Raw genomic sequence first — 18394 nt, forward strand, 5'->3', positions numbered from 1 at the left:
ATGTTTGTGATGAGTGTATGTAAACTTCTGACCACAACTGTAATTACTAGAGGTATAAAGAGTCTTAGAATAATTGTTCTGTTCGCTCCTTAATTTTTATCCTCTGGTTTGTCTATGTGGTATTTCTTTTTTTTAGGTTTTGTCTTTTTTTAATGGGAGATCTTGATGTAATAAATATAAACTCCTTTATCCTGATGCATTTCCTGTTCACCCTTTAACAGCTTTAACCTGATATTAATCAACACCTGACTACATGGCTAATAGAGCAGTCATTTTGACTTGAACTAGCAGGTAACATTAAACTGTGTATTTCATCATAAAGCTTGCCTAACATATCAGTAGTGTCCCTGCAGCTACAGTGATCCCTCAATTCATCTTTGTAGCATCATCCAGTGTCTGGCTTCAGTTTATCCACCAGGCTGAGCATTTCAAGTAGCTTATAAGGAACATTTACATCTTCTCTAACAAGTCTTATTACCCACTGCAGTGCAGTGGGCAGAACCTCAGTCTAAGAAACACGAGTGCATGTAGAGAGACAGGTCAGTTTCTACTAAATTGGGACAGTTTGGGGAAAATCTTCCCTGTAGATCAGTCGTTTATTACAACTGGTCATCAACATCGATTAATGTTTTTTTTTAATTCACTCTTGCCTGTCACCTTGTTTGGAGAAGCATAAATTCTAGTCTGGCAAGCACAATATTTATATTCTGCACTTGAGCAAATAATGCTTAGTATTTTTTCAAAGTGCTTTGTTTGTAGCCAAAAATGCAGTTCCTGATTAAAACGGATCAGTGAATTTTCGTCAGATCAAAACAAGTCCTATGCAAATAGGTGCAGATCTTAATTTAGAAAGTGGCTGCCCCGGTGTTTGATTCACACATTTCACTTCTGTTTTCCCCCTGAATGTGCTGACTTATTTTGCAACCAGTGGCACACTGGTTGCAAAATAAGTCAGCTTGCATAGAAGTCCGCAGTGCATGTGCACAAACCCAGGATTCATGAATATTTTGTTAGTTGAAGCTGTTTGTACTCTGTGAACAAACTATCTCTTTGTGAGTAAAACAAACAGTAAAGCAGGGTATGGTTGAGGCTATGGCTACTTTATGATTAATACGCCACTACCACAGAGGTACGCAGTGTCCTCTGGTACTCCCCTTGATCTGTTCCTTCCTTTTGTTCATCTTTTAAAATACAGTCTGTGGAGAAAACTTCATTTTTTTTGGCTGATTGTTTGAAAAGGAGAACCTCAAAAGAGATTTTATACACACGGTACTTGTGTTAAATGAATGCAGCACAAGTAAAAAGTGTTTGTTTTCTTAAGTTGAGGACCAACTGTTCACCCTACAAAAACATTATTATCTAAATAAATGCAGATAATGGGTTACATAAGGGCACCATAAAGACACACAACTCCTATTTAACAAGTTTAATTGGTAGTATTTTTTTGTATTTTAATTAATAGTATATTTACTGACGGAACCATTGCACGCAGCTGAGTGCATGCAAACAAATATTGGCAACCTTCCCATTGGAAGCAGAGCATGTTAAGAATAAAAAGTCAGAAAACAATAGAACACCTGCCACACTTCACTTCAGCCACGGGAAATGAGTCGGTGTCCTGTAAGCTCTCCTGTTGAGCCTTTAACAAGCCAAAGCTGTCATCACCTGACATCTGGAAGTGTGTGTGCGTGCATGTGTGCGTGCTGCTGTCAGCAGTGTGATGCAGCGTGCGTGTCTGAATGAGCATCTGCCTGTTTGTGTGCATTCGTGCGTGCCATCAATTTAAATCATCAGCGTTGTTGTCTAGACGAGTGAGAGTCGATATATGGCTGAGTGTGTGTGGAAAGAGAAGAGCGCGAGTCAGCGTGTCTACCAGCTGACTGTTTATGTCATTAGAGAAAATATCATCTCCTTCAATACAGCTTGTGGAGGCTGACTCAGAGCGGATGACTGTGATGATAATAACAGCAACTGTGGCGTTGTACTCGTGGTTGTGGCGGTGGAGATAATAGATTGAATCATTCATTCCTCTCCTGTGCGAGTGTTTTATAGAGACAAAACAAAAGCAGCGACCCGGCGCTGACACTCATCTGTTTTTCCGGCTGTTTTTGTTTGGAAAAAAACACAAAAACTTTTTTTCTTCAGGTTTAATCATTGTGTTTATGTGCATTATGTTTATTTTAGCCTAGTTTCCTTGTGATTGTGAGGACAAAATAGTTTTTTTTTTTATTATAGTGGAGAAGAAGCACATCAATTTAGTCCTTACATTAGGATTTTTAAAGGAGTGAACAAAAATGACACATGTTAGAGTCTCTTAGTCATGCAGCATCGCAGACTTCTGTTGAACGTATGAGGCAGTAGGCTTTTGTCAAACCCACCATCTGCTCAGTCTGTGGTTTTGGTTTTTAGTAGGTCTACTTGTTTGTGTTGCCATTTGTGGAAACGGGGGAAAATGTAGAATACAGCTCTAATTTAGAGATTCCTGTTAATGAAATATTTGTCATATGTGTCGCTTTAGTGAGTAATGGAAAGTTAATTTACCGGCAAACAATATTTGTCGATTTTTAGATAAAGGCTCTCTTTAGAGTTGTTGTACTGTTTATGTGAGTATTAGAACAGTTTAAGGGGAAATCCTGCACTTTGACCACTGCTATGCGGTGGCAGTGGGCGTCTCAAACATTTGGCTCCTGAGCCTCATGCAGCTCTCTAGTGGATCCAAAAAAATTGTATGAACAGTAATACGATACTAATTAACGGTTGTTTATTGTATTATTTAAATTTTCTATCAAATATTGCTTCAAGCTATTCTTAATTGGTAGTAGTGAAACTACCTGAAATAGAGAGAGTGCATATATCGTACAATGGAAGAAAAGAGGAAGACAACAGAGAAGATTCATGAATGCAGTGAAGGACAGCAAAAGGGTTGAAGTGACAGAGCAGGATGTGTATCCTATACATATGTCTAGCCTGTGTGACTATTTTTGAGTCCCCCTACCTATGGATTCCAAATCCCCCCAAAACTAAATGCTGCAGAGAAAAGCCTTCAATTTAACAGCCTGTGAACAAACTTGTTTTAACTTTGCTTTCACTCCCAACACTGTCGGTGTATTGGTGTGCTCTTGCTGGAGTTTGTTCAAAATTTAATTGAATTTTTAAGCTACTGGGATCTTATTGGGATTGTATTTTATTCATTGTCAATCTAAACTCAGCACTTTAAATTTGACTAAATTACACCAAAACAGATGGGACTCATACTTACCTGCGTTGCTTCGTATCTACAGTGCTTTAAAGGGAGACATGTTAACATGTTTTATAGATTTATTTGGTTAAAGTGTCTCAAAAATTGTTTTTCTGATAGTAAAGGCTGTCAACTCCTGCCTTAGATGAACAAGTATCTGTAAATTAGTAAAAAGATGCGCAGTTACCTTTGCCCTGTGATGAAAGTTTTTTATCCTGTCTCTGATAGACCCCCCCCCCCCCCCCCCCCTGCAAATCCAGTTTAAATGCATTTATTTATTTATTTTTACCATTGTCTTAGTGTCTTCAAAATCATTTTCTACCACTGTAAAAACAGGATCTGAGGAAATACATGTTGGAGGAATCGTGTGTTGCTGTTTTAAGACATAGTCTGCATATAAGTCATTTGCACTGTTTCCACTTCAGAGCTGGAAAGTGAGGCCTTAATCACACCGAGTCGTCGTCTTCTTCTTCCAAACGTCATGGCACAAAATGTGTCATCTGGAAGAACATCTTTCAGCCTCAGCTGATTCACTGTCTCTGTGTGTGGAGGTGATTCCTGAGCCAAGACCAAACTGAAAGCCCAGTCCTTGGTCATGCTGAATGGGTGGTTAACATTACCGCACAAGTTGTCAGGGTTTCACAAGTTATTTTGTGCTTTATTGTTTGCGCTGTTGAAGGGAGGTAGTTGTGTATTAATTATCTTTTATAGGCTTTTTGTCAATGTAGTCCTTTCAGTACTCTCTACAGAACTCCCAGTAATACGTTTAATCCTCTTAAATAGCCAAAGTCTTTTGTCTAAACACAGCAGTAATGTCGTATTTGAAAAGTGAAAGCATGCATGAGATTACGGCAGGTGACCTGGCACTATTTTGAAGCTGTTATTTCTATTAGTTTTTACGCTTCAAGCATGGAAGTTAAACTGTGACCATATTTCTCTTGTTTTCTACAGCTTCCATCATCTCAATGTTATAGACATCAGCCTAGAATTGCTAACCAGTTTTCCTTTATACAATAATAAGCTGAATACTCACTGCACTCCTTACTTGATAGCTGCATGCATGAATCTGAGCTAAAAGAGTTTGGAAAGATCAAACTTTATGATGCAAAACTTGTAACCCCACAAAGTGACTGTATCCTCCTGCTCACACTTTCATCCTCTGAAGCTTTGGTTTTTTTTTAAAGTTGCTAGCTGTCATAATTCAGGGGAAGTGCTTTATAGGTAAATTCAAATTTTTGATAATGATATCTGCTAAATGTAAAGTAAAGTAAAGTAAAAAGTAAAGTAAGTAAAAAAAGTAAGTAAAGAAAGTAAAAAGTAAGTAAAGTTAAAAGTAAAGTAAAGTGTGCGTGTTAGTCCCCATAGGGAAATAGTTCCTCTGCATTTAACCCATTCACCCAGTGAAGCAGTGGGCAGCCACCAGTGCAGCGCCCGGGGAGCAGTGTGTAGGGACGGTACCTTGCTCAGGGGTACCTCAGGGTAGCCGTTCAGTGGAGTCGAACCCCCGACCTTCCGATCATGGGGCCACCACTCTACCTACTGAGCTATCCCTGCCTGTGAGTGCGAATGGTGTAGGTTTGTTATCTTTAACATTCAGGTTAATGTTTAATGTAATTTCAATGCAAGTTTCTTGTGTCCTGAACACACACTGTGGTGTCCACATCCTCTGCATTTGCATCTGCACATTTGCTTTTTTTTTGGGCAAATAAGTCTTTGAGCGCTCCTTTTGTGCTCCTTTCTCTTTCTTATTTCTTTCATACTCTCTACTGTGCATCACTCAGACTACACTATGCCAAATTCCCTCACTCCTGCAGTAAATATCATATTTACATCCATCCATTCGCTTTCGCTTATCCTTTTCAGGGTCACGGGGGGCGCTGGAGCCTATCCCAGCTGTCATAGGGCGAGAGGCGGGGTACACCCTGGACAGGTCGCCAGTCTGTCGCAGGGCTAACACACAGAGACAAACAACCATTCGCACTCACGTTCACTGCCGCATTCACACCTATGGGCAATTTAGATTAATCAATTAACCTATCCCCACAGGTTAACTCATATTTATAGCACGATAACTAAATCATTAAGTTCAGTATTACATATAGAAGTACTCTTTAATCTGTTAGTACTACATCTCTTGTGTTGTAACATCATCGGCGGTATTTTAAAATGTGACATTTTAGCAAATGCCTTTCAGGTGTCTTTTATATAAATATGCTCTTCAGAAAGTTGATTAGAAAAGTGTTGAACTTGGTGTCAGTTCATGGTCAGTGAGTAAGCATACCTATGCACATTTCACGTTTCTTTAACCTGCTGTTAGTTGCTACACATTGTTCGGTTAAGGTAGTATTGGAATCTTTGAAATATTGGCCAACATCTTACAAAAAGGTGCCTCGAGGGTGGATTTGTAAGGGCCTTTTGTGTTGCTGTAGTATCCAGGTACAAGAGGAAAAGGCCCAATTCTACAGTCAGAGGAGCGTCTCTTTTTTTTTTCTACCTCTTTAGTCTGGTTTGGCCTCTTTCCAGCTTTTACCAGTCTACTTTCACTTCCGCAGCTTTAATGAGTGTTTTTTTTTCTCTCCTTTGATGCACTTTCTCACAAAACAGAAAGTACATTTGAAGCATATAGTAGTAAATGCAATGACTTCAAACCCCATTAAATACCGTTAAAGACCATTAAATAAAAAAAGAGACAATGAGACAGCTACAGTAATTACACTTAATGTTATAGACCAGAGTGTGTGTTTGTCAAGAGGGACGGACTGAAGAGTGTGTGTTTGTCGTTGTGTATTCATTGTGAAGGTCTAACAGTCAAGAACAAATTGAGTGCATCAGCTGTAAAAATGTGTAAGTAATGGATCGTGTACAGTTTCTATTAAGCGAAGACCGTTTGAATCATCAAAAGAAGTCAATGACTTCACTGGTGAGTCGAACAGCTGTTTTGATGGATTGAGGCATCTGCATCAATGACTGCTGTAACTGCAAAATACCTCGGAGAATGGAAATCACACCACTACTACTAATAATAATAATAATAATAAAAAAAGATTTATCTGCACATGGGTGAGCAAGGATGAGCTGGAAAGTGGAAAATAAAATCAAATAGATAGGGAAGTGTAGCCTCTCGTTTGAATCTCTTTAGTTTGACTTATGTAACAGCAAACCGGCTCATAGACTCCTCTCATGGCTCCAGTAGTATGAGCCCTATCCTTTTCAAGCTCTTCTCCAGCTATTGAGGTTATTGCGCAGAGCTGGCGCTGTAATGGGATAGAAACACGACCCAAGGGAATGCACACAGATGTACACACTTACAGTGTAATGACTGCACGGACTGTACCCCTTTTTATTTTCCCCTCCACTGGAAACACTTAAAGCTCTATTTCTAGGAATGGGGATTCTTTGTAGATGTTAACTGCAAGCAAATCATCAACTAAACATTATGTTTTTATAGTAGATGGGTGGCATGTCTTTTTTTTCTGCTCAGAGAGTGGACTGTAAATTTGTAACCAGGGTATCAGCTGTTTGGGTAGATAATAATAAAGGTTTTGTGTATGGTGTGAAATTAACGGGTAAGTTGTTAGGATTGTGCCACATGTTTGTGTCTGAAAATCAGCAGATGGATTCATCTTGCTTCGTGCTGTCTTTACAGTCACGTTCTCTACCAGCGTCGGAAACTGACACAGAGCAAAAGACGCCTAGCTGATCAACCGCAGGTCTTGTGGTTTCTGTGTGGTGTACATGCTTTCACAGTTATTTTTTAAGGATGTATGATTTAGGCACAGTGCTGTGGGTAGGCCCATTAGAAAGGTGTGATTATATATGTGTTTTGTTTTTGTTTTTTTAGCCTGAGTCCAAATACCAAGTCTAAACTTTCAAACTGACATTTAAAGGAATGCAGAGGGAGCAAAACGCATCCTCACAGTGCAGGAATGGCTGAACTAAGATGCTCAGAAAAATTTCAGCAAAACGCCACAAGTCACGAATTTGATGTTCTGCTGCAGATTTGTGATGTTTGCAACACAAAGTATGAGGCAGACGGTCTCTGTGCTGCTGTCTAATCACAAAAGTCAGTCTCAGTCTTTCAGACTTTTGCTTCTTCCCTTTTTTATTAATATCCTTCGAGTTAACACACTTAACATAAAGCAGAAGTGGTTGTCCTTATTTGACTGCGCTGGATTTGATCTATTCAGTCCTTTGATTTCAACAAAAGTATCAACCTTTTTTTTTTTTTTTTTTTTCAAGCTGTTTTAATCTGATCTGACTGTGTGGGTTATTCTACTGTGCAATTAGATCACATCGTATCTGTACGTCCATTGAGGACACTCTTACATCATCCCTGTCTTCTCCTCTGTGTTATGAGCCTCTGTGTTATGAGCCTATCATCCCTAATTTACAGGTTGGAGGTTAGGCTTGTTATACCATCCCGTAGTGCTCAATAGTGCTTCTACCAAGAATAGTTCACATGCTGGATTACAAATGCCACCAGCCATATGCCAATTATATGCAGCTGTACTGCGAGATATGCCAATTAGACATCCAGGCCATAATAAGGATTTAGCGTATTCAGGACATAGAAAGCAATCTGTGCACCCACTTTATCTCCGACTCCCTATTTCTGTCTTTCACTGTAACATGGTTCCAGCCTTCTTTTCTCCTCCTCTCAAAGAGGAGGACATGTGGAATTTAAAATGAGCATCAGTATGACTCGTACAAGTAAAGCTGTGTGTTTTCCTGGATTCGGCGTTTCTCAGATAGCCCAGCGGCGTCGGCCGTGGATCTTGAAGTGACTCAGTGGTGCCAGAGCTGCCAGCAGCAACAGAGACGATGAGGCAAATCAATACGTTTCAACAAATTATTGAGAGCTGAAGAGGCACTTGATTTTGTTGACAAAAACCACCGCAGTTAAATGGCATATTGACATTTACTGTTATCAAGTGGCAGCACAGAGGGCCACTTAATTATTACAGGAACATGTATCACTGTTTTTCCACTGAGCTTCCTGCTGTCTGTGGAGCAAAACGTGTATTGCTTTATCAGAAAACTCTGTGGACAATAGTCATCTTTAGAGATGACATTATTCAGAGGACACTGAATATTTTAGTGAGAGAGCATCTGAAGTGGGCTTCCATCGTGCACTCCAGAGCACATGTGCAAAGTAACTGATTTGATTCTCTTCCTTCTGATTTTAACGGGTGAACGAGAACGTATTGGACAGATGATTGTAAAACTACACACAGGAAATATATGGTGAGGGCGTGACGCAGCAGGTCTGAGGCTGTAATCGATCTAATTAACCGCCACTGCATGATGCGGACACGAAACAGACTTGTGGTCCTAAGTTTTATTACTATCAGAGGCAAGTTTCTGTAATCTGTACACCCTCCTGGGTCTCTGACAAGCATCATTAACGCACAGATATGTTGCTGAAAATTACTTTTCCGCCCCGTGAAAGTCTGTGCTTAACAAACACTTCAGTGGTATTATAAGTAAAACAGTTTCAATGTTGGCTGTGCATGTGAACATTTGTGGTATCCTCACTTCCTTCCTCTGCGTTATGACAGATACAGACTACCTTCAAAACAACAAGGTTTGTTAATTGCTGCTGAAGCACATATGGATTTTACATTATGAGTATCTGCAAGCCTGTAAGGTCAAACGTGTTGGGATTTTAATTGGCCTTTGTATTAAATGAGGTTACAACCCTGCCAGCAAAAGAACAGCCTCATTGTTATACATGTAGCCTTTTTTCATTTTAATATGTATTTTTGTAAAAGTATATATATTTATACGAATTAAATCATTTATACTGTTTAGAGTGTGCAAAGACAAATAGGCGTCACTATAGCATATAAATATGAACCATTTTATCTACAGAAAATTATGAAGATGGCCAAACGTGACGACAAATAATTTGCAATCTCAACATGTGGCTCAATTTTTATTGTTATCATTGCTTTGTGTGTACTAAAAATGTATTTCTTCTATTCCTCTCCAGTCAAGTATATGCGTGAGGCCACACCATATGTCAAAAAGGGCTCTCCCGTGTCAGAGATCGGCTGGGAGACGCCTCCTCCCGAGTCCCCCCGTCTCAGCAGCCCTCCCGTCACCTCCTCACCTGAAACTCCAAGTCCTACGATTCAGCACTCCTTGTCTCTGAACGGTGACAGGAGGTGCATACCACTGAAGATGTGTTATGTAACCCGAGCCATGACCACACCAGACCCTGAGAACAGGTAGCGAAGACACACACACACACACACACACACACACACACACACACACACACACACACACACATACGAGCAGATTCTCTGGGCTTTTTTAAATGCTTGTTTAATGACTTCAGGTTCATACATTAACCACACACATAGTTCCACCTTGGGCTGAGTAATATGATCTTGAATCAAAACTGTTATTAATTTAACATGTTCTGTACATTTTGTTTTGCCAGGCCTGCAGCGCTTTTTCAAATTCTTAATTCTGTATTTAGTGGTGAGTGAAACGAAACTCCATTGTGGATACAATGTATCTTTTTTTTCTTGCGCTCATAGTTCACCAGGTTTGTCTTGAAAAGATGCTCATATTATGTTTGTGGGTCACTGGAACTATTTTTTGTGTGCAGTTTTTTCTGTTTGTTGTCGTCTTTTTTGCAACACAGATATGTTGGGTATAAGTCTGTCATGTGACTGTAGTCAGACATAGCTTTCAGGCTTTGTTACTAGAAAATGTTTGAAAGTTCACCTCAGAACTTTCTCCTCCCAAAGTTACACAGCAAGAGGTCTGGGCTGCTGGGGGATTCCCGTGATGTACTGAGTGTTTCTTCTTTAGTCATCTTTTCCACTCACTATGTATTTATACACCTCTCTGCATTTAATCATTAGTTATTATCAATGTCTTTTGTCCTGTCCACCACAACCGGTCGTGGCAGGTGGCTGCCCCTCCACGAGCCTGGTTCTGCTGGAGGTTTCTTCCTGTTAAAAGGGAGTTTTTCCTTCCCACTGTTGCCGAAGTGCTTGCTCAAAGGGGGTCATATGATTGTTGGGTTTTCTGTTTACTTTGTATTATGGTAGGGATTTCACCTTACAATATAGAGCGCCTTGAGGCAACTGTTGTTGTGATTTGGCTCTGTATAAATAAAATTGAATTTAACAGAAACAAAGAAAAGATCGTTGGTTACTTTAGTTAATTAAAGGTTAACTAGTTTTCTGCTCCTGCATGTCACAGTGAGTGAACAGAAGCAGCCTTCTCCAGCTGTCCTGTGGGGATTACTCAGTAACGGGTTTTTAAAATCCATTTTCAGTTTTCCTTAAAGACAAACCTTTGAAGTATTGCCTAGCTAATTCTCAGTCAGTGGGGGGTGGTCTGTTAGGGGCTGTCATCAAGCTAATTGGTTGGTAATTTGACAATGGCCCACTCAAACAGCATGGGGGAAGATAAGAGTGATTTACTCTCCTTTTCTAAACACGTTTGATATCAGAGTTTGTGTGCTTTATGCCCTAGCTGTCTTTCTCTCTGCCTCACTTTCTGTGTTGCTTCCCTACTTGTTTATACTTTGCTCTCTCTCATGTCTGTTTTTCATACTTGTTTGTGTTTTTGTCTGCTTGGTTTCCTCTACCTTTCTTTTCTATCATCATCTCTCTTTGTATTCTGCCATCTGAATCAATTTTCTGTCTCTATTGTCCTCCCATCCTTGTCACTCTCTTGATATTTTACTTTTTGCCCTCTAAACAATTGTCAGTGTTTTCCTATCATTCTGTGCCTCGTCTAGTCCTGCCTCCCTCTCCATATGTATGATTCTGGGAGAAAGTGGAAGCTCACACTTGAAAGCTTGAGATGATGAAGGAAACATCAAAGCCAAGTCGCAACTGTCTTTATGGAAACGCTACAACAACACTTTAACATTATAAATCTACTAAATAATCAGTCAGTAAAAATAAACAAATCTAATAAAAATAGAATGAAAAGTAAAAACGCCATCTGTGGATAGAATATGTGGTTCTCTGTCAGCTGGAAACACGATGTACTTTTTAAACTTTTGCAGTATCAGCTTATCGTGGAAGCTGTGTTTAGATTGTTCGGCTTAGATTTGGTTTCGTTTGACTTTTTCTCAGTTTGAAGTGTTAGTTTTTCATTGCACTTGCAGCTGCAGTTGTTTGAGTTGTTGAGACATTTCGTACCACATTAAGCATAAAGGCAACACGCAAGGCTGCTTGATACTTACCTTCATTATGATTAGCATTGTTTTTATAAGTATCAAAGAAAATAAGTTCATTTCAAAAATATTCTTTTGTCTGCTTCCTGTAAACTACAAAGAAGTTTGTACCTCTAAATTCCTACAGGATGTTGTAAAGTTTACATCCTGTAGGAAAATCAAATACTTAACCTTTCAAGTCTTCTTAGAAGTCTTCTGCTTTTTAACCAGTTGCTTAAGTTCTCTTTACCATTATGTAAACACAGCAGTAATTTCCATCTACTGTTTGCTCTTCCTGTAATATGGGCTGTAACTAGCGAGTGCTAGTTATAGACATGCTTGGTAGAATCATTTGTTTAGGGTTGTGTTACACATTACCATCTGTTAGCATCTCCTCCTCACATGCCTTTGTACCCTAGTTGCACTCGACAGCATGTTTTTGCCTGAAGTGGTGGAACAAATTGGTTGTTTCCACCTTTAGAAGGAACAGTTTTCTTGCATATTTTGCAAAGTACTGTGCGCTAAAGTCTGACATCTTTTAGGCAAACCACTTAATATATTAAGCTAGCTCTTAAATTGTTATTGGAGTCTATAATGCTGTTCTTGCTCTCAAGCATGCTTGGGCTTGTGTTGTTGTGCTAGGAAATGTAAAGGCAAGACATCAACATGTCATTGATTTCGCAATATTACAATTTTATATGACATAAACATTTATACTGATATAAGCAGGGATGGTATGATATGACACAGCCTTAGTGTGTATTTCCCAAGGTACTAAAATAAAGCAGGGTCACTTAAGATTCTTATTTATATCAGTGGCTGTTAATGAGCATAATGTTAGTTGGGACAGTCTGCAAAGTAATACTCAACTTGTTATTCCAGTATTTAAGCTAAAGAAAGAATTACATTCAGAGTCGTGTAATTATTCTGCAGTCGTACTAGCTTGCTACTGCTAATTAGCACGGTTGTTAGCCGGCTTGAAGTTAGCTTAACTTAGCTCCTGTTGGTGTTAGTCTGCAATGCTTACCTGGTATGTACACTGCCCGCAGGGTACTAATTTCACATCTTCTTGTGTAGCGTTTTTGCTTTATTTGGTTATGATTACTAAACCGAAGCAAGCAAAGCAGAAATCTTCTGTTTGTCACTGTCTTAAAGGGTGCGGTTTCTCTTTGCAAGACAAGGATCAGCACAAAACATTCCACATGTACCTGCAGATTGTCCACGCTAGTAGAGCATTGGCTAAGCCCGAAGACTGTGCATTTTGTCACTTGGTCCGGGATTCAACCCTGGAAAGACAGGTGACATTTGTGGAGAAAGTGCTGTCCTGTCACATGGCACGACCCTTCCCTCTCCGAGTCTAGAGTCCCAGTTATTTGCGTCTCCGTACATCTAATTGGCAAATCTCAAATATGAAGGGCTGTAAATTTGATTTAGCTTGGCTACTGCTACTGCATCTGCAAGCCACTTTGGAACCAACATTGACCCCAGCTCCTCCTTCTCATGCTCTGTGCGATCTAATCAGTGTTGTGTCAATGTGGATTCCTTCTCTCTTCTGTGCTAGGAGTAAGGAGTCCTTTTTTGCTTCCCACATATCCTTGTAAAAGGACAGGAAGGAGGTCCAGGGAGGCTCCATACTCACAGACATAAACTGCCACTGGAAATAATTATCTTCTTTTGACTAAAGTAGGCCTGACTGAAGGACTCTAATAGTACAAAAAAGTTGCAGTTAATTAGCATGGACCTGGCCTTGGGGTATGTGCTCAGTGGTATTCTGCTATATCCACATGGGACAATCATCTAGTCTTCTCATATATGAGTGTTTTACACAACAACAACAACAACACAACTTGTGGTTAAAGTTCATTAATTTGAAGTTTATTATTACACAAAAAAAACATGACAGACTTGAACTTTGCTGACTTTATTTGTGAGTAGCTGGGATCAATATCTCATCTAGTGACATAGGCAGCTTAAGCTTTACACAGATAACACTGTTATGTGGTTTGATAAAGCTTGAGGGCAGATTCACAGACACAGATAAAGTCCTTAGCAAAATTTATCTTGACTAACCTGTTTTCTCTCAAGAAAGTCAAGAAAGTTCTTTCCTTTCTTCACTTCCAGCCTTACCTTGCCAGTAGATGTTTGGTAAATGTTTAAACAGAAGGACGCCCAAGTTGAAATGCAGGTTGTCGTTTTTAAGCCGCAAAAGTTTGACGAGGTGTTCATATTTGTCCCGAAAGTTAGATGTTTCACAGAGTTTGGCTGTTCTGATATAATAAACAGAAGTTAAAGATTGCAGAGTGAGATTAAACTCTTTTTTTCATTTTAAGGATTCGGGGGTGATAAAATGGCTTTATATTAAGTGATAGATAAGCCTGTTTTATCTTCTTTTACTTTACTCAGTGCAATGTTTATCTATCTGAGGTTTTTCTCTTCATTTCAGCAGATGCTGTTTAAACTGTGTTTAAGCCTAAGATTCAGAAGATTGGCATTTGAGGAAAGATGGGACAGTGATGAGCAGGAGTGATAATTCAGAAGGAGTGAGTTAATAAAGAAGGGGACTACATGACAGGAGAAGGAGAGAAAGTAATGATGTTTACTTTTGGGTGAAGACAGGTTAATTATAATACAGATAATAAGGCAGATAGCTAAAATTCTCAAGTCAGGGTTTCACAACAAGGCTTAAAAAATCACTGAACGACATCTCCGTGTCTACATCCATACAGTCTATCCTTGGATCACATCTGCATGATGGAAGAGACCTTGAATACATATTTGCTAAATCTATTGATAATCCCACGAGGACAACTACCCTTTGATCAAATGAGAGATTTAACTTCTTTCATGCAGGAGCACACTTATGTAACGCCATGCATTCAGAGCAGTAGCCTTTTCAGCTGAGCTCAGTTTTATTTCTATAGAGCCAATTTACATGAAAACATCTTAAGATGCTGAGTTAAAAGTTAAAGACCCTACAAAATTGTAGCGAGAACCCAAAGATCCACTTGTGCTGTTTGTGTGTGGGATGGGTTTCGTTGCTAGTCCTCCCTATGTTCCCCATTCCTGCGTCATGCAATCAAGGGACAGATAACTTAGGTTGTCAAAGTTTTTGCCAAAGCAAATAGCACACCAAAAAACTTTCTCTACAAAAAGCACTTTTAGCCCCGGAATTCAGCCCTTATAGCTCCTCTCCTCCAGGATGCCCTTTATCAAACTGCCTTTTTACAAGCACCGATTCTATTTTTAGTTCAGATTAACACCTGGAGCTTATCTACTGTAGATGGTCTCGCCTACGTTTTGATAGAAGAGCAAATTAATCATATCCACTGGGGATTTTTTCAGGTTCTCCGTCTGTGTGATAAAAGAAAGCTGCAAAGAAAGCATTTTTGTCATGTTGAAACCACCCTTAGTGTGGAGTTTTAGTCCACTGTGCCACAGCTAATTTTTTCTCTGTATTTTCAATCGTATTTTAAAGGTTGTTATTAAATGGATATTACCAAAGCGTACACAAGCAGACACTGTTCCTACTTGAGCTTCATTTACCTTATTTGTGCATTTTCAATCCTTGAAAATCACGTGATAAACATTGTAGACTGTGCATACTTCAAACACGGCCCAAACACAATGTGAAGTACACATTGTACAGTTGCTACCATATCGCTTCTTTTAAATCTTTGAGTCAAGAATATTTAATAGTTTTCTGTGTCCACTGTTACTCTTATTATTTCCTTCCTTTAAAGTGGTCAGGTTATTTATCTATAGCATACTGGTTTACGTCGTGGAGCTGTATACTTGCTTTGCTGCCCTATAAAACAACAGTGCACCACTTTATGCACTGTAGGCAGACACATGTGCCTTTTTAAAATTCATATTCACTGAGCACACAATCAAAGAGCCATTCAGAGAGATTGAAAGGCATGTGTTTGTTTGTTTTTTTTAACCAAGGCCAGAAAGACTCACATTTCATGTAAGCAGATTAGATATGGAAATTTGGAGAGAGACGGCGCTGGTCTCCCACAGAGAATGCAATGCATGTTGAATAAACAAAAATTTCCATGCCATTTATTTCATTGTTCTGACCGAGTTGCTGTGATTAAGCAAATAAGAAAGGGGGCATATGTTAAAGCGCAAACCTGAAAAGGTAATATTTGAGTCCTAAAACTATAAGTCCAGAATAAATTGGAGTTTTGTGGTAAGGCTAACAAATATATTTTCAAGATTCTTCACTCTCAAGGTTTTTAGCACTCGCTTCAGGATGATAACAGAGAAGTTCAACCTATTTAACTTTTCTTATCTTCCCCTGTAGACAACTAGAGCTACACTCTCCTGATGTCAGGCACACTGTGGTGCTGCGTTGCCCAGACCAACCATCTGCCCTGTCGTGGTTCTCCGCCATGCACTCTGTCACATCAGCACTGGCACAGGTCTGTCTTCTACGTGAAATATTATACCAGTGTCTCTCAGCACTCGATATTTCAGTAGATATAAGTAAGCCTCTGGAAATGTCTTTGAATGTTAAGTTATGCATATTGAACTATTTACCTTAAAAATGATCCATCTTGCTACAGCGGGTGCTGCAAGAGGTTATCCAAAACACAGCCAGGGCAGGAGTTGCTGGCAGCAAAGAGATACGACACCTGGGATGGCTTGCAGGCAAGGTAGGAGTGCATTACTCACAGTGTGGGGATATAAATTTGTCTACCCTCTGGGGGTGGGACAGCAAATTTCTATATCAGTTCTTAATCAGCTCCTGATACATTATTCCAATGTATTTTATGAGGGTTAATATATCTGGAATCTGAGTTAATGCCCTTATGAGATAAAGCATTTGTTGTTTGTGTGTAAAGTTGTAAAGGGTATTTTTTTAATTGAGTCAGATGGTAGAAATCCTTCAAAATAGTCACGTAAAAGCAGCATAAAAAGCCATCTGTCACAGAGAAGGGGGAAATATGATAGTCAGGTGTAAATGTCAAGAAAATCGCCATGCAGCTGCACACATTTGTACACAGAAAACGACAAAAATAGTTTGCTTGATAAAGCAGTGGCAGTATTTACTTGTTGCATACTACTTGGAGTTGTCAGATTAACTGTTGGAGAAAGATAAAGCAATAGGTCAATCTGCATGTCAGAAAGGTGTAAATTAGTGAGGCGGTGGGCCTGGGAAAGGGGCCCAGATGGTGTATGAATATATGACAAAGTATTAATGTGGTGTGTGTTTGTACTGTGTATACATACATGCAGACATCTGTGCAGAGATATCTGTATCTACCTAATTTAGTCCTCGTGAATTCGACAGTATTTTAATCTTTAAATGCAGCACAATACTGTTACTTAGCAACATATTCTGATTATGTTAAAAATATGACCCTTGACCCTCTAAATCCCACGATACGATTGGATGAGGCAGAACTTCAAAGAGCAGCTTAGGATTCCGTGGCTGTGCTGCAGATAAGCTCTCATAATGAGAATAGTTATGGAGCATTGTAAAATGAAATACCACACTTGGTGTGTGCGTGCTCTGAGTGAGGGGTTTGTAGAGATGAGTGGCTGAGGGGGCACCGCTAAGCATATGCTTAAAAAAACCTACAACTGCACACCAGCCACATTTATTTTGGGTGCACAATAGTGAATCTAGACATTTCCTGTGACAGAACAGAACAGCCTTGTGAACAGCTATTACAGATTGCAACTACACACATGCTCACACACACACCAGTCTTCTCTGTTACTGCCAGTGATCAGCCTCATCAGCACTCTCATTTAAAAACATGAAGACAATCTTAGTATTTGCAAAAACCACAAGAGGGAATAGGTATTTCTAATCGTGCAGAATTGATGTGATCAAATTTATATTGCACAGGTTTACAGGATTAACTGCCTAGTTAATCTATTATATTAGAATTTTACTAATTGATCATTTAATTTTGAATTCATCTATCAGGTTTTTTTTGTCATCAAATAATACTGCTAAATTTATGTCACAATGCCTTGCATACAAAGATATTGACTATATGGGCCAATAGCTGGAGCGTTTGTCGTGCGGATAATCCTCCTGATTAGTGCAGCTCTTTAAAAGACTAATTTTTATATATCTATATGTCAGACCATTAAAGGAAAGCTGTCATAGTCTCGTTGTTTGTGCTGCAGACAGAAAGTGAGAAGCAGTGCTGGAAGCCGGTGCTGGTGGTGGTGACAGAAAAGGACCTGCTGCTATATGACTGCTTACCACGAGGCCAGGAGGCCTGGCAGAGCCCTACACACACTTACCCACTTTTAGCAACGCGGTAGGACCCTCATAAAGATACTGACTTGCAGAAACTTGCACATGCATTAATATTGGGCCTTAACACATTCAATTTGTTTTATGATGACTAACACTATGGTGTTGCTTTTTTCATTTAAAAATGATTTTTCTAAAAATACTTCCAAGCTTAAGAGTGTATATTGAATTTCTTCTCTTTGCTAAAAGGCTTTGTATGTGTTTATTTAGTCTGGTCCACTCAGGCCCTGACCGGGGGTCGCCGCACTCTGGCACAGAGCTGTTCTTTGCCACTCGGACTGGCACACGACTTGGCATTGAGACTCACCTGTTCCGGACTGAGACCACCAAGGACCTGTCCCTGTGGACCAGACACATTGTGAATGGATGTCACGGATCAGCTGAGATGATCAAAGAAGTCTCTACGAGTGAGTCCCGCTACACAGCACACAAACATTAAGATTAAGTGATATAATGCATAAAAAACATAGGAACATGCATATTGATACACCTGCATAGAGACAGGAATGCATGTAGGAGCTATGGCTGGAGCAGGTTGAGTTGTGCGGGTCACTGTGCTGGATTCTGTGATGCTTTCTCACGTGTGTTCAGGCATGCTGCAGCAAATCATATCCAGAGAGATTTAAGAGGCTGCACCAGTAAGTACAGCCTGAGGTCTGGCAAGCGTAAATCTGGTACAAAGAGCATA

The 18394-nt window shown here is 39.6% G+C and overlaps 1 protein-coding gene across 1 annotated transcript in view; it reads left to right on the forward strand.

Moving 5' to 3' along the window:
• The window catches only part of sntb1 (syntrophin, basic 1), a 36484-nt gene that overhangs the window by 5952 nt on the left and 12138 nt on the right, over nucleotides 1-18394 (forward strand). Inside the window, exons 2-6 of the mRNA XM_086310842.1 lie at nucleotides 9231-9468; nucleotides 15733-15850; nucleotides 15995-16084; nucleotides 17574-17710; nucleotides 17917-18113. Of these exons, the coding sequence (XP_086166968.1) occupies nucleotides 9231-9468; nucleotides 15733-15850; nucleotides 15995-16084; nucleotides 17574-17710; nucleotides 17917-18113 (780 nt within the window). The remainder of the gene's footprint in view (nucleotides 1-9230; nucleotides 9469-15732; nucleotides 15851-15994; nucleotides 16085-17573; nucleotides 17711-17916; nucleotides 18114-18394) is intronic.

Source organism: Aulonocara sp. 'chitande type north' Nkhata Bay, linkage group LG11 (assembly GCF_057382095.1).
Source record: "Aulonocara sp. 'chitande type north' Nkhata Bay isolate Kocher_YH1m ecotype deep benthic linkage group LG11, A_spYH_male_GT1.1, whole genome shotgun sequence".
Taxonomy (NCBI): domain Eukaryota; kingdom Metazoa; phylum Chordata; class Actinopteri; order Cichliformes; family Cichlidae; genus Aulonocara; species Aulonocara sp. 'chitande type north' Nkhata Bay.